We start from the raw sequence: 16,954 nt of genomic DNA, 5'->3' as shown, positions 1-16,954 counted from the left end.
ATTGCTGTTTCTAATCTTGATTGCCCGTATTTCTACAGCTAAAATGAAAGCTAAGGGGGAGAATGGGCATCCCTGTCTTATGCCACATGTAACGGGAAAGGGCTGTGAAATCCATCCTCCATGATTGATGCTGCTAAATGTATTTTTGTTCAAAATATTAACCCATTTTACAAATTGTTCACCAAACCCAAATACTGCAAAATGTATGCAACAGAAAATCTCGTGAAACTGAGCCAAATGCTTTGTAATAATATAGGGCGAGGAGATATCCTGATTCGTTTGTATGGTTCAGATAATCGATGACATCATCGATGGATCTAATTATAGATGAAATGTTTCTTCCTTTCAAGTATCCAACCTGGTCCGGATTAATTAATTTATATATAACTTTACTTAATCTGTTTGCAAGCGCTTTTGCCATTATTTTATAGTCTGTGCTCGTTAGAGTTATTGGTCTCCGGTGATCTAATTACGTGATAATTCTTTTCCTTTGTGTAAAAGTTTGATTATTCCACGTCTCTGTGTGTAAGACATTTCTTCGTCTGCAAACGATTCATTGAAAGAATTAGTTACAAATTTTTTTTTAGTTTAATCCAAAAGAATTTCATGAATTCAGTGCTTAATCCATCACTACCTGGAGACGACCCATTTTTCATTTGTTTCAATGCGTTGCTGGCTGCTTCCTCTTTAATAAGTCCTTCACGTAATGCTGCTTCATCTTGGTCTAACTTTGTGAACTGTTCTGTTCATCTTTCAAGAAATCGTCTGTTGGTTGTGTAATGTTTTTTTGTTAGTGTTGTCTGACTGTAGAGATCTGAATAAAATCTGACTTGTTCTTTTAATATTTCCATTTGGTTAGATATTATTTCTCCATTGTTCTCACAATTACTTGTCATAACATTCATATTGGTCTAGATTTTTCTAAGCAGAGGAAAAATTTTGTACTTTTTTCTCCTTCCTCAATCCATTTTTCCCGAGCTCTTGTGCACCTTTTGCTTTATTGAGCTCAAGAATCTGAAGTTGTTGTTTTATGTTTAAACTGTTTTTGTGTACCTCTTCATTGTGACCATTCAATAACTGTTTTTTCCAAATGATTTAACTGTTTTAGTAGTATTAATTCATTATTTTTTTTCTTGCGTGCATTATTTTTTACCATACTGTATGCAAAACCCCTCTATTTTTTATTTTGCACAGTTCCCATAATTCTGTTGACTTACCTTGGTATACTGTTCCATTTTCATCCATAAACTGATCAAGAAAGTTGTTCATTGACTGCACAAAAAGTGTCTTTCAAAAGTGAATTGTTGAAATGCCAGAAGCCTGGACCTCTTGCAAACCTGGAAAAAGTAAGTTCTGTAATAACTGCCTTATGGTCAGTATTAGAGATAAACATATTATTACAACTGGCAATATATTGTGATATATCTTGACTAGCAGAAACATAGTCGAGTCTGCGAGCTATGAATGGGTTGTATCTACACCAGGGGTGTAGTCTTTCTCAGTTTCGTGAAGTAATCTCCAGACATCCTTAACACTGAGGGCAACAACTGTTTCTTTAAGACCAGCGATGTCTGCTTTTGGATGGGGATGACCTGAAATTATGTCCAGGTCAGTGTTGATTGCTGTGTTAAAATCACCCATTATCAATAATCGTTCATTAGCATAATCTTTCAGTGTTTTCTGGAGTGTTTTGAAAAAAGATAGTTTCTCAACATTTTCATTAGGTGCATAAACATTAGCTATGGTGAAAGTCACTTCTTCTGTGACAACTGAAACAATTAATAATATATCGATGTCTTTTAGAGTTGAACATTTCCTGTAAAGCGTTTTGATATCATGATCATCTCCCCTTTGGAATGACCTGTCCCTTCGTGATATATGCCTTTCCCACCCCATTCCTTTTCACACAAATCTGCAGTTTTCTTTGTAATATGAGCTTCTTGGATACAGATAATATGAAGTTTTTTTGTTTTTTGAGGATACTGAATATATATTTCCGCTTTAATTTATTATTCAGCCCTCTGCATGGCATTAACGGAACCAAGTCTAATAACATCATTTAGCAAAGCATGATTTCTTCCCATAAGCGATTCATTATAAAATCATTACACAAATCGTATTTTTTCTAGGGTATGTTCTTGTTTCCATAACCCACCAAACGCTGACATGGATTACAGGATCTTTAACGTGTGTATTTGATCTTCTGCTTGCGTATACACTAGCAGGTCTGCACATATGTTGACCTGGGAGATTGGAAAACTATCCACCCTTTACCCACCAGGCGCCATTACCGAGATTCGAACCCGGAACCCTCAGATTGAAAGTCCAACGCTTTAACTACTCGCCTGTTGCGCCCAGAAAACGGAGTATGGCTGCCTACATAGCGGGGCAAATACGGTCATACACGTAAAAGCCCATTTGTGTACATACGAGTGAACGTGGGAGTTGCAGCCCACGAACGAAGAAGAAGAAGAGGAATCTGTCTCTCCTCAGTTTTCTTCCCACCTGACCCCTTTCCCTCACCCCCACCTTCTGTCTCCCTGTCTCCACTCCTCTCTGTCCCTGATCACCACAATGCATGGTTATATTTTTACATTCTGTTTTGATTTTTAATCACTGTTTGAGTTCCCTAAATCTATTCATTTGAGGTATGGTTATTTTGGTTTTGCTTTTTTAAGACATGATTTACAGTTTTGCCAGTTGATAACTTTAAAAAAGAAGAAGAAGAAATCTTTGTCTGCATTGTTCTTTTGAAATGATTACTTGTCCCCCCCCCCTCCCCCCAGTCTTTTGAGTGAGTATTATGATCTTTTCAACTTGATGGTATTCTTTCTTTATTTCTTCCTTTCTTTTATTTTTCTGTTGTTGCTGTCTTTTCTTCTTCCTTCTCCTCCCACTTCTTCATTCTGTTCTTGTTCTTCTTGTTTTTACTTCGTTTGATTTGTTGTTAATGATTTGTTTTTATAATATTGTTGTTGTTGTGCCGGAGGGCATGGTGAAAAGAAGCATGTAGCTTATCCCTTTAACCTTAAGAAAACATTCGAGTTCGTGTTGCCTCCACCTCTCTCTCTCCCTCTCTCTCTCCCTTAAAACTTTTGATCTGTCATCTTTTTCTTGTGTAATTGTTGCAAGAATTAATCTGCTCCTAAAACAGGTCCAGAAAAAAAACCCCATGATAGGACACTGATTGCCAGAAGATGCAAAGGATGGACAGATTCCAGAAATCTCAGCTGGAACGTTCCTGTCACCACACCGCGTGTGCATGTGTGCGTGTGTCATTGGAGCATCATGGTGGATTTGTAGCACGGCAGACTGAGCTCAATGCTCGACTTATATCAGCGACTGACATAAGCATACAGCTGAGGCAGCAGCAAAGTAAGAGCTGTAAGATCGATGGTTTCTCTGTTGTAATGGGAATTCATTTATAGCTGAATCTTTTGAGAAGGACCATGACTGTCAAACTAGGGGGCAAAATTGCTCTGGTTCTTAGCGCATCCAAAGGGGCTAGTTGGCTGGCCTTTGGAGACTGTCACAACTCCGACTGTCCGAAAGCCAAGAGACTGGTAAGGTAACTTGGGCTGGACAATCTGTATTATAATCAACTTGTTGTCAAGATAGTAGGAAGAATCACTCCATACCTCGTCTTCCTTTCCTCAGTCGAGTAAATATCTATCATAGTAAAGAACTGTGATTATTCAGTTACCTTGTTCAGTTGTAAACGCCCAAGCACTGCGAACTAATATGGGTGGAATGCAAACACTTACTTTCAGCTTCAGCTTTCTAACCACCTCCACATTCAGCCTTTTCTTTCCCAGTGACTATGACACCCTGTAAACACCCATCCCCCATAACTCTTCGTTGAACTTTGTTTTCCTGGGAAAAGGGGTGGGACACACACACACACACACACACACACACACACACATGTATTTATATGTCTGGTTTTTACTTTCCGTGTTCTGCTCAAGTTAGTTATTGAGAGACATTTTCTTTACTGTAAAAAAAAAAAAGAAGTCCCTGCCGAGCAATTGGAAATTTGTCCGTGCTTGAGTGGTGGGTTCTTCCTGGTTCACAGACAAGAGCGGGTAGCAAGCCCGATGAGCACTCCCAAGTGCGAAACAGCTGTCGCTTGCTGTGCAAACCAACCTTCCTTTTGTAAGTAAATTGCATCAACATGGGCAAATGAGAGCTTTTTAAACCACCACCCACCCCGAACACAAATAGTTTTAAAGGTGAAAAGATTACCTCAAACTGTTTTTTGTGTGTTCTCCATTATATTATGAAATAACAAAGACATCTGGGCCTGGATTTAATATTTAATCTATAACTGCATAACACGCATCATCTAGTGAGCCCAGCATGGTGCGATGCCCAGTTTTTTAAAACTTGGGATTGACTATCAAGTTTATAAGTTTATATAAATATATAAATAGATATGGAAATGTTTATATATATATATATATATTCTATGGTGAGATCGTACGTTGCACATAACGTCAAAGTTACAGTTTCTCAAGCATGTGTCACTGCGTTCGGAAAAATCCATATACGCTACACGTCTGCCAGACAGATGCCTGACAGCAGCACAACCCAATGCGCTTGTCAGGCCTTAAGTACATGTCAGTATATTTGTGTAGCTATCAGAGTGGATTTCTTTTTACTTAATTTCACCAAGGGACACTTTGGTCGCCATGGGTTCTTTTTCAGTGCGCCAAGTGCACACAGGACCTCGGTTTATCGTCTCATCCGAAAGACTAGACGTTAAGTTTGATTTTCCAGTCAAACTGGGGAGAAAGGGCGAGATGGGGATTCGACCCCAGAACCTCGTCGGACACTTTGTTGGTAGATAAGCGTCTTAACCACCCTGCCACCTTACTCCCGTGTGTCACCGATGTAACAACGTCACCAAGGTGAGAGAGAAAGATGGCTGCGTATGCCCGTGCTCGGCGAGCTGGAGAGAGAGAGTCACACTGGAGAGGAGTGAGGACATGAATCAGGGGGATGGGGGGAGGGGGGGGGGGGGGGGGGCGAGGGAATGGGGTTCATTACCTATCACTCATAAGCCTCAAAAACACGGTTAAAAGTTTGTCTATTCATTTTCTTGAACCGTATTTGTTACAACCAAAGTGACTTGGGAATGTGGTATTGCTTTCTCTCTCTCTCTCTAATGTAGTAGTGTGTTGTGTAGACCCTATTTCAGGGCGGGGACTGGATGAAAAAAAGCGCGCCAGTGCTTATCTATTGTCCTCGAAAATAAAGAATTTGTCTTGTCTTGTCTCTGTGTCTCACATATTGTCATTGGCATGAATAGAACTATGAGGTATGTACCAACGTAATTTAGAATGGGTGTTTCTGATACAGCCGTGTATAGTCAAGGTATAAAGAATATATGAATCAGATATATGTGTCCGATGTGTAGATCCGAAAGAGATGATGAAGTTCACTTCGCTTTTTGTTGTGCAGTATTAGACGCTCTTCATTACCTTCAAATGGGGCCATGGCCTTTCTTGAATAAAGTATCGTCATCATTCTCTCTCTCTCTCTCTCTCTCTATTGCACGTTCTCCCTGACCAGACCAGCAATATTGTTCGCATAAAAAAAATAGCATAAAATAGAAAAGAAGACAAACCCAAAACCCAAGTACGAAGACCCCAAAGACAAGGGAACCTCAGAAACAAAGCAGGCCATGCGTGTTACGACATGCATTCGTGTTCTGAATCACCGCCAGTCACAACACGTGGCCACCTGTTGACTTGCCTGCTGGACTCAACCTGAGGGGCCAGTCCATATAATTACTGACTGGCTATCTTGTGACTTCAGGACAGGTCTAGCGTGACCAGTTACTGGACAGTTACACTTCACGCTCCTTTAATTGGGGTAATGACTATCACGGTGATCAATATGACAAACTATGTGACTCCTCCACCCCGTTCGGTTGTCTGCAATGGTGCGTTTATTGCTAGTGCCGCCTTCTTAGCGTTTGTATTGTGCTTTTGGATAATTCGTTATGCTTTAGGGTTATTATGTTTTTGGATGGTTATGCTTTTGGGTGATTAGTTATGCTTTTGGATGATTCGTTGTGCTTTTGGAGGATTATGCTTTTGGGTGTCTGTTGTGGGTTCTTTCTCGCTCTCTTTCTCTGTCTTTCTGCATGTCCACCAGCTGCCCACCACATCCTTTGCATAAGTGTGGATGTTTTTTGTTGTTTTTTTCCCGTGCCCTATAGAAATAACGTTCATTCATTTCCTTGCACGTAACTGGGAGCCGTTTTCTTGGTGGAAATGAAGATGCTCCCAGTGACAGCTCCCAAGTTGCACCAAGGCTTTGCAGCGCACGGACATTTCGTCACAAACCAAGTGACCAGGCAGTATACTGAGCACGTTGATATAACAGGAGGCTATGTGGGATTTACCAGGAATGCCACTGTGAGAGACAGAACTTCAAAGAACGGGCGCAGCTAGCGAGGGACACCAAAACAATGATCGACACAACTGCTAGTAATGAGGAAGAACATGAATCTTAAAAAAAAACACCTCCAAAAACCCCCAGCAAACTCAGTCGTTTATGCAATGTGTTTCAGGTATGCAGCATGGTGATGATAATGATGTTCATCCTGGACCATCTGGAGTTGACAACTTGCCACAAACCTACAGCTGAAGACCAGCAGCAGCAAGACCAAAGGGCAGTAAATAAGCCTCCAGCAATTCTGGATTACAACAAAAACATGGGTGCCATGGACCATCATAACCAACAGCTGCAGCCCTACGATGTCGCAAGGAAAACCCTGAAGTGGTACAAATAGCTGTGTGTGCATTTTCTACAAATTGCCATGCTGAATACACACATTCTCTACAAAAAAAGCAGGCAACAGCAGTACACTCCTGGACTTCAGAAGGATGTAAATAGTGCCATGATTTTTGGTAACCAAGACCAAGACACTGGTAAAGATGATCACGCTGTTTGCCTTGTATGGACGACACTTCATCCCACCTACCCCACAGAAGGACTGGCCACAAAGGAGGTGCAGAGTCTGCTGGAAGAAAGGACAAAGAAAGGATGTGGGGTTTTACTGCCCAGACTGCCCCAGCACTGTGTCTTGAAGACTGTTTCTGCAAGTACCACACACAGCGTTTTTACTGGCGATAGATCCTGGGTGAGTACACCCTTTTCATTCTTTGTGTGGACTGTGTTGGAGTCTTATGTACCTAGACACTGTTGCTCAGCCTTGACAGTGTGTGTGGTAGATCACAAGTCACAAGAAAGACTGGTTGATATTGTAGCACCTACATGATGGAATCAGGAATGACAGTCGCAATTTTTATTATTTTTATTTATGCATTTTATGGAATTTTTCTGTCAGATTGACTCATTATTTGAACATGTGAGTATTAAAAACAAAATCTTGGTTCATTTTCCTTTCATTTGATATATACTTTTATGCACTTATCTTCAGTACTTTTTTGAAATATAAGCAAATTAAAATGATTGGCGTGTTTTTCTTGTTTTTCTGAAAAAAAATCTCAGCATAGGCCATAGCAAAACGTACTAGCAGTGAAGGGGTTAACAGAAAGTAAAAATAAAGTTGGTCCTAAAAATGATCCATGTGTTTAACTGGCATGAAAGAGGACATGGAATAATTTTTAAAAAATAAACTTGAAACAATGATATAAGACTGTGTGAATAATCCATAAATGGCAAGCTTCCTGGAGAGAAGATCGTGAACATTTACTTCAAAAGTTGTAGCGAAGAGAGAGAGAGAGAGAGAGAGAGAGAGAGAGAGAGAGAGAGATCCTGACTCTCACGATCAATCAGTACTGTGTCTACCTAACATACATGCTGCTTGACCGATATCTAGACTCCTCTTCTGTGTCCACATTACTGGAATAGAAGTCTTCGTCTGGTGAAAAACCGGAGTAATTTCCACTCTTTCTTGGATAGCCAAGGTCGTGTCGCGAAGAACGTGAGAAAGTTTCTCTTGCATGACCAGTGTAGTGTGGTGAGGAACCTGAAGGCAGGTATCCCATATCAATGTTGATTGCACTGTCTGGAAGACGCCTTGAAGACCTCTTCACTCTTTCTTGCCTCTTCCTTCGATTGACGAAAAACAAAGCACCCGCAACGGCGAGAAATGCCAGGATTGAGCTGGCAGCCATGGCGAAAGCTAGCGTTCGTGACGATGAAGGTTCTCCATCTATCTCTGGGAGTGAGGTGGTGGTGGTAGTGGAGGTGTCTGTGATGTTGGTAGTGGAGGTGTCGATGGTGTTGGTAGTGGAGGTGGCACTGGTGGTGGTTGTGGTGGTCGCTCTGGTGATTGCTGAGTTCCCGTGCTTTCCCTGAGAAGGATTGGGCACCGTGGTGGTGTTTGTCAGCAAGCCCTGGAAAGCGTGATGGGCCTCGCAGTATATGGAGGTGACGTCCGACTGCTGTTCATTGGCAATGGTCACCTTGGAGATGACCGAATAGTATGGGATGGTCTGCCTGTCCCCAGCGATGTTGCCCAGGAATTGGGTGGAACGTTTTTCCGGGTAGTTAGCGTGCCCTACCTGCTTGTTGATATACCACGTCACTGTCAGCTCCTCTGGCTTCTTGTAGCTGGCGGTACACTGAAAGAAAGAGGGTTAACTGTAAGCTCCGAAAAAGAAAGGGTTTACTGTATCACTGCGGGAGAAAGGATGAACTATAAATCACTGAAAAGGAAAGGGCTGACTGTAAGCACTGAAAAAGATTCAAAATTCTCCCGACCATCATGCTGCCAGACTGGTCTTGTAGGTTTGGGTTTTTTTTGTTTTGTTTTTAATTTGTTGTTGTTGTCGTTTTGGAAAATGTCATTGTTGAATAAAATGGGAGAAAAAAAGTGAGGAAGGAGTGAAGACCGCGAAGGAAAGGTCAATCATAAGCACTGGGAGAGAAAACATGAAGTGTTAAGCATTGATAAAGAATGATTAAGTGTATGCACCAATGAAAGAAAGGATTAACTATAAGTAGTGAAAGAGAAATGGTTAACAGTAAGCATTAAATGAGAAAGGGTTAATTGCAAGCGCTGAAGTGAAAGGGCAATGATGATTAACACTGAATGAGAAAGGGTTAACTATAATAGCACAGAAAGAGAAAGGGGTTAGCTCTAAGTACTGAGAAAGAAAGGGTTAAGAATATGCACTGAGAGACAGGATGAATTATGTGCAGTGACAGAGAGAGGGTGAGCACCGAGAAAAAGGTTAACTGTAATCACCCCAAGAGAAAATCATAAAGCATTGAAAGACCGTAAGCACAGAAAGGGAAATGATCAAGTACATGCACTGACAGATGATAGGTTAACTGTAAGCCTTTAAAGAGAAGCTGATTAATCAATCGAGAGGAGAAAGAAATATAACTTTTCTTTCAGGCCTGGCGCTTTGATATGCGACGTAGGCATTTGTGATCACGTGATGTGTTTGTTTTTCATTGAATCTAGAGAGGGCGATGGAGGGGGGGGGGGGGGGGGGGGGCGCTTTCAATCTGTAGAAGCAATCGGTAACATGTTTTGTTGATAAACTGACAAAGCGTTCACACAGGCGCACTCGTGCACACACACACAATGAGAATGACATCAACTGTGATGAGGACACTGATGAAGATGGCGGTGATGATAACCATGATGATGATGATGATGACGGCGACACTCACTAAGCAGGTATACACACGCGACAGTTTGTCTCCATTGCTAACCGTCTTCACTTTCATTTCGTAATTCAACGTGAAGGCACGTAACACCAAAGACACGCTGAAAGATTTCCTTCTCTTTCCTTCTCCATCTTCCCCGTAAGTGGCCACACACTGGGCAACTGACTGATGATAATCAACATTAACGAGAAACTCGAAACAAAACTTGTAATCGCGGGAAACTGTTCGCGTTGGGGTTTTCGTTTCCTCATCGATCGTTGTTGAGATGATCAGACGAAGGGTAGGTTGGAACCCCGACCACTGCTGAGCTATGCAGCAAATTGTCATGTTCTTGCCCATGCGTACGTCCTGAAGGGTCTGTATGGTGATATTGGAGTAGCTGACGCTTGCACATATATGGAAGCTGAGTGATAATAGAATACACTCGAGAATGACTTGATCCAGGTGTTGGCACGAATTCTGCATAATTTCTCACCAACTGCTGTCGCAGAACTTCGCAGAACTTCCGCACACGGATAAATGTCCCTTTTCTTTTCTTTTTGCGTGATCGAAGATGATGAATAATTAACACAACTGTCAAGAATATGTAAAAAAATAAGATACGGGAATTGAAAAAATAAAAAGCTCACGAATCCAGTGACAGCCAGGAACCAAGAGGACATTTTACTTCAGTGCCAGATGCAGAGATGTGACGTATATTTCACTGTAATCGTCATAGAATGACGTATACTTTGGAGCCTTTCTTTTTGTGGGGAAACAAGTGAAATTGGATCAAGGTGCTCGTACACCCCACCCTCTCCCCCACTTCCCGCACACACAAATGAACATTTTCTGTTTTCCAATGGATGGGATACAGAATACTTCATTATCTTAACAAGTGAAATTCATTTGTGGTATAAAACACACAAACAATGCACGAAAATCACGGCCATTCAACATGTATAGATAAAAAGACATATAATGCTTAGATATCAACCTGGGCACCCCATACGTACGATCAATAATGACAGCAGACAACAGCAACAACAGAATCCCTTTCAAATGTAACATACATACATCATCACAGCCATACACGCGCATTAAAAATCACAGATAAAGCATAGGCACATAATAGCATACTAAAAATAGACATAGACATAACAACAATATGCAATTCAACAGTATTTTGAGTTAAAATGTCATATTCCATGTAAATACATTCTGGCATACATTTCAAACACAATTTTGACAATTGATTATTGTTGTTTTAATAGCTGAATTGACGGTGGAAGAGAGCTGCATTTGGTTCTGTTTGTTTTAAATTTTGGGACACAGAAACGTTAAAATAACTTTGCCTGAAGGTACGTGTTTGGTAATAATTTGCCAGCGTACGGCTGCTGTCACTTGCAATGCATTCAGCTTTCTGTCGTACCGTGACATTGTACAGTTCACTCAAGCTGTCCTGTCTCACACCCACGACCTTACTGCACACATTTACAGTCTTGTTCAGCATGTTCTTATTCTTCACAGCGAGAACATTATACCAGCACATAAAATTGGTAAGTTAAAACACAGATTCAATAAAACACCCATAAAATACTTGGCAGTACTTTCGAATTAACGTTCATGTTTCTGAGTTTCTGCAGACAGTCGATGTGCGAGATTGGCAATTTTTTTTCCTGCATTTCTTTTGCATCCATCATTGTTCTAAACTTTTGATTTCATGTTATTTTCATTTCATTTTAAAGTGCTGTAGTGTGCGTGTGTGTATCATTTCGTTGTTTTACGATCATGATATAGATATATCAACTTTTCCAACTTTCCCAGTATCCATCGCGACTTTTGTTAAACAGTTACAAAATCGCCAAACGCATTTTCGGATGTAGGCCTACACGACGATCCGACAGACACCGGACTTTCGTGAAAACCGTTGTCTGTTGATGGGACAGCGATCTCCCACTCAACCAGACCACACCGCCCTCTCCGATCAAAGATGCCTACAAAAAATTGTTGATATAAAAGGCTACTTTTCTTTCTTTAGTTTAACGTCTTTTCACTGTTAAGTGATATATAGACGGGGTTGGGTGGGGGAAGTAGTGGGGGTGGGGGAGTGGGGGTGGAGGGGCGTTAGGAAGAGGTGGTGGGATGACTGAGATGGGAAAAGAGACATAAAAAGTGGCAGAGGTTAAAAGGTGGAACTACGAAAGATTGAACTAACAAAGTATATATATATTTTTCATTTCATGTTATTTTCATTTCATTTTAAAGATACCCATTTTTGAAAATGCACACTCACACATTCACAAAATCCAGGAAAGCTTTTCTCATCCAGTAATAGCTGAAGCTGAGTAAGTTGGCCGTGTTAAAAACAACAACAAAAAACACAAAAAACACAAAAAAAACCAACAAAAAACAAACAAACAAAAAAACGTTTTAAAAATGTGCACGCATCGTGCGAGTTAATACTAACTGACAAATTGTGCTCCAAAGATTTGTTGATCTGGACGTCGTCAGTACCGTGGAGACTTAGTCACACAGTAAGTGAAGAGGCCTGTGCACAAATCGCTCTGTGAATGTCAGTCAGCTGCTTCCTTTTTTCAGTAACGTGTCGTCGCAAACAACACACAAGATTGATGACTGAGGTGGTTGGTTGCTTTGTTGTACGCAAAACGTGGTCCACAATGGCACCGTAAAACTAGACGGACCTATCATTTTGTCATAAAAGAACAGTCACTGTCTGCATTATTTATTTGGGCGTTGTGTGTATACAAAGAGACGAGTAGGTGTGAATTGATAGATTCTATAGAACTTGGATATTGATCTTACCCGACATTAATCAATCAGAGATTCGGTCTGGACTTCATAAAGTCTGTATATGAGCAGACAGAAAAAGCCAAAAACAAGCAGTAAATCATCATCTTGAGCGCCGTGCTTTTGTTGTCAACTTCTTTTTGCTTTTATGGACCACAGCCTTCGCATTCACTCGTTTATATTTTGTTTTATTTTATTTTATTTCTACTTTGTTTATCAATTGTTGTTTTGCGAGAAAACGTTTTAAGTCAACGACCGTTCTTACCCGCAGTTTAGACACCCGTACTCCGTTGTCAGGGGGCACTTTCATCGTTTGGTCTGTTCTCTTTGTACAGCCAATCGATCTTTAGCGTGCAATTTTGTGTTTATTTAATAATCAGCATGCGAACACACACACACACACACACACACACACACACACAGACACACACACACACACACACACACACAGCAACCCTGATGATAAAGGAAATGCTTTTTTTTTTAACTCTAAAAACAGCACAGCGACGACAAGTTAGTCTTTCCATGCTTTCGAAGAAGCGTGGGAGAGTCAAAAGAATGACCTTGAGAACGTGGGAGGGGAGGGGGATGAAGGGGGATGGGAGTGATTTGGGAGTGATTCCCCCTGGAAGAAAGCGTGAGCGACGCAATGGGAGAATAACAAGACGAAGATATAATCATATACACCGATGTGACCTTGAAGCATGCTAATTATAATGTGCGAGCACCGGAACAAATTATAGAGAGGACAACAGATGATGAATTCAGTGTCTCTCAAGAATGACGAACGTCCTTGACGTACAGGCTGGTCCTTTTCAGCAGGATAGAGATCTGTAGATGGGCTACTGCACCCTGATCGAGTCCATGACCAGACCTATCAACTCGAACAGTCAGAACACAACAACAACATCGCCTCAGTCCATGGAGTCTGTTAATTATTGTCTCGTCAGCTGGGTCACTCTTCTCTCGCACACACCTTGCGACTTTAACAGCATCCCCAGCCCCTCCCTTTTTCCTCCTCCACCTTCACCCCCTCTTCACCCCGATCCCCCTGCCTCCCCCTCCTCTCTCCCTCGCTCCCTCACCCGCACTCCCTTTCCTCTCCCTCTCTCTTTCCTGCTCCTCGCTTATCTCTTCACGCGTGGAAGCGTCAAGCTGTCCGTTTTCTGTTGGTCGTTCTGACTGGTTAAGCGTCAGTGGCGACTGATGATCATGGTGATGGCGGGGAAAGGAGGGAGGGGAGGGAGTGGGGGGATGTAGGGTGGGGGTGGTGATGAGGCATTGACAGGGACCATAAGAGTGGGGAGAGAGGAGTGCAGGTCTTCACTGAGTAAGCAGCCGAGGTCTTCAGTGATTGAATTTCGTCCGTGGACATCGATCGCCATATTGACTGACTGGGGGAGAGAGAGAAGACGCGAGATGAAGTGGTTGTAAGTCTGTCTGCCTGTGTGTCTGTCTGGCTGGCTGTCTGTCCGTCCGTCTGTCTGTCTGGCTGTCTCTCTCTGGAATCTGCACATGAACGAGCCATTGGAAAGCTGTCGATCTATCTGTACACATCGTTTAATCTACGAACCACTCTTCGTCTCACGAGGCACGTTTTGCTTACCAGTAATGGGTATAACATAACTGAGTGCTGTTAACTAAGCATGTGTGATGTATTATGTGTATTTTGTATTGCTATGGCGGGTGTATGTAATTTAAAAATCAGGTATGAATCACGATGTGTATTTTGTAAAGCTTAGCTGAGTGTATGTTACTTAAAAACAGGTACGATCTACGAAGAAGGCTACCTAGCTGAGTGTATGTCATTTAACACGGCGTGAGTTTTTCTTTCATTCCGTTAATTTTCTGACACCCTTTCATGAAGGGCGATGGCCAATAAATGAATAAATCACCCATCCATCCATCCAACCAACCCGCTCTCTCTCTGAGGGACATCTCTTGCTTGGAGAGAGAGAGAGAGAACAAGAACAATTTTTTTATTCCATAGACCAAGGATCTATTCATTAAGGCTGAAGACCAGGGATCTATTTATCAAAGCTGTAGAGCAAGGATCTTTAAAAAGAAATTTTTTATCAAAGCTGTAAACCAAAGATCTATCAATCAAAACTGTAGACCAAGGATCTGTTGATCAAGGCTGAAGACCAAGGATCTACTGGTCAAAGCAATAGACTAAGGATCTATTCATCAAAACTGAAGGCCAATGATCTGTTCATTAAGGCTGAAGACCAAGGATCTGTTTATCAAAACACTAGACCAAAGATCTGTTGATCAAAACTGAAGACCAAAGATCTATTTATCAAGGCTGAAGACCGAGGATCTATTCATCAAGGCTGTAGACCAAGGATCTATTGATCAAAGTACTAAACCAAGGATCTATTCAACAAAACACTAGACGAAGGATACGTTAATTAAAGCTGCAGACCAAGGATTAAAAAACATTACAGCTGTAGACCAAAGATCTATTGATCAAAACTGAAGACCAAGGATCTATTCATCAAGGCTGAAGACCAAGGATCTGTTACAAAGCACTAGACCAAGGATCTATTCATTAGGGCTGAAGACCAAGGATCTGTTCATCAAAGCACTAGACCAAGGATCTATTAATTAAGGCTGAAGACCAAGGATCTATTTATCAAAGCTGTAGAGCAAGGATCTTTAACAAGAAAAAAATAATCAAAGCTGTAAAAGATCAATCAGTCAAAACTGTAGACCAAGGATCTATTGATTAAGGCTGAAGACCAAGGATCTATTGATCAAGGCTGAAGACCAAGGATCTATTGATCAAAGCACGAGACCAAGGGTCTATTCATCAAAACTGAAGACCAAGGATCTGTTCATTTAGGCTGAAGACATTAGACATATCAGATGGTCATCAGCTGGTCAGCGAACACCTGTCGTGCCGATGGACTATAAATCAGTCCGCTTTCTTTTGTTTATTTGTGCGTCTGTATATTCATTTCTGGTAGGCTACTTCTTGCTCGATGCCCGTCCGCCTCCCCCCCTTCCCCCCTGTCCCCATTCCCTCCTCTCTGTTTATCCCCTCATCAAAAGAACATTTCTTGGAAAGGAAAATAAATAATTCAAGTGTCAACGTCTTTCTCCATTCTCTCTCTCTCTCTCTCTCTCTCTCTCTCTCTCTCTCTCACACACACAGGGGAGAGAGAGAGAGTGTGTGTGTGTGTATGTCTCCCTCTGTCTCCGTATCTCTCTCTGTTTCTGTCTGCATATCTGTCTCTGTCTCTCTGTCTCTCTCTTTCTCTGTGTCTGATTTTTCAAAACATTCATATTAGAATGGTATTTACAAGGTTCAGGGTAGGAATATCACCACTGAATGGCCACTTCATGAACTTTAATGCGACAACAGATGAGGGCAGTCATAACTGTCCTTTTTAAAAGAAAATGTATCGAATCTGAAACCCACTTTCTTTTGATTTGTCCCAATTATAAAACCCTCAGAGATGAATTGATTCCTAATAAATTCTGTCGTCAACCCTCATTATTCAGATTACTCTGCTAGAGTCAAACGCGAATGAATATCTGACTAAAACACTAGCAGTATTTGTGTATAAAGCACTAGACTTACGACAAAGCTGAAGCAATCGTACTAGTATCTAACATGTCATTTTGGGCATTTTCTCACTCCATTGTAATGGGGCAGAGGCCTCTACAATTAAACTATTCTGAGTCCTGAGTTCTCTCTCGCTGTTTCTTTCTGTTTCTGACTGTCTGTCTGTGTTTCCCTCTCTCTTCCTCCCTTCTGCCCCTTGTCTCACACCTCACAGCCTCTCCCACCCCTCCCCTCCCCACATGCCTCCTCTTTCTCCCTCACTTTCTCCATTCTTCTCCTTCAGAAAACCCCAGACAACAACAACAAAACTTTACGTATTTGGCTTGCTGCATTTGTAGGTGTGTCATCATCATCATCATCATCGTCGTCGTCGTCGTCGTGTGTCGTCATCATCATCATCTTTTCCCCCTTCCCTCTGTTTCTGTCCAACTTCACAATACCCCCCCCCCCCCCCCCCCCGTCCCCCGCCCCCCTCCCTCCTCCCCCAAACTCACACACAGTCTCCTGCAATTCTGCTTTTCTGTTCTTTTTTCTTTTTTTATTTCATATAAAAATGCTTCAACGTCCAGTTGGATATTTTTTTCAATTTTCTTTTTATTCTAAAACAAATGTGCACCTTCCTTGTTTTAATTTCTTGTTTCTTTAGAGGCTGTGTGTGTGTGTGTGTGTGTGTGTGTCTAAAATCACATGTGAAAATGACACACGTCAGACCGAAGAACACAGGAGGAGCTGACGCCACTTTTCTTATGTACACAGAGTTCTCGTGACCGCGACAATGACAGTGGCGACTTTGGCGGGAGTCGCCATGGCAACGGACCCGGATCCTTTCTACGAGATCCTGAGTGCGTGGCAGGACAACTTCAAGGCGAACTTCTGCATCACGGCTCCCCAAGACCTGTACGGGTGGAAACTGAAGCTAAAATTCACACAGCC

At 41.8% G+C, this 16,954-nt stretch overlaps 1 protein-coding gene across 1 annotated transcript in view; it reads left to right on the top strand.

Annotated features, from left to right (window-relative positions):
* The first annotated feature begins 16,784 nt into the window (after window positions 1-16,784).
* Window positions 16,785-16,954, top strand: part of LOC143277989 (endoglucanase B-like) — a 27,685-nt gene continuing 27,515 nt past the window's right edge. Inside the window, exon 1 of the mRNA XM_076583002.1 lies at window positions 16,785-16,954. This exon is cut by the window's right edge and continues 16 nt beyond it. Coding sequence (XP_076439117.1) covers window positions 16,797-16,954 — 158 coding nt within the window. The 5' untranslated portion in view covers window positions 16,785-16,796.

This window comes from Babylonia areolata, chromosome 35, assembly GCF_041734735.1.
Source record: "Babylonia areolata isolate BAREFJ2019XMU chromosome 35, ASM4173473v1, whole genome shotgun sequence".
NCBI lineage: Eukaryota > Metazoa > Mollusca > Gastropoda > Neogastropoda > Buccinidae > Babylonia > Babylonia areolata.
The sequence above is the reverse complement of the archived record's forward strand: the minus strand, read 5'-3'. Positions and strand labels throughout refer to the sequence as shown.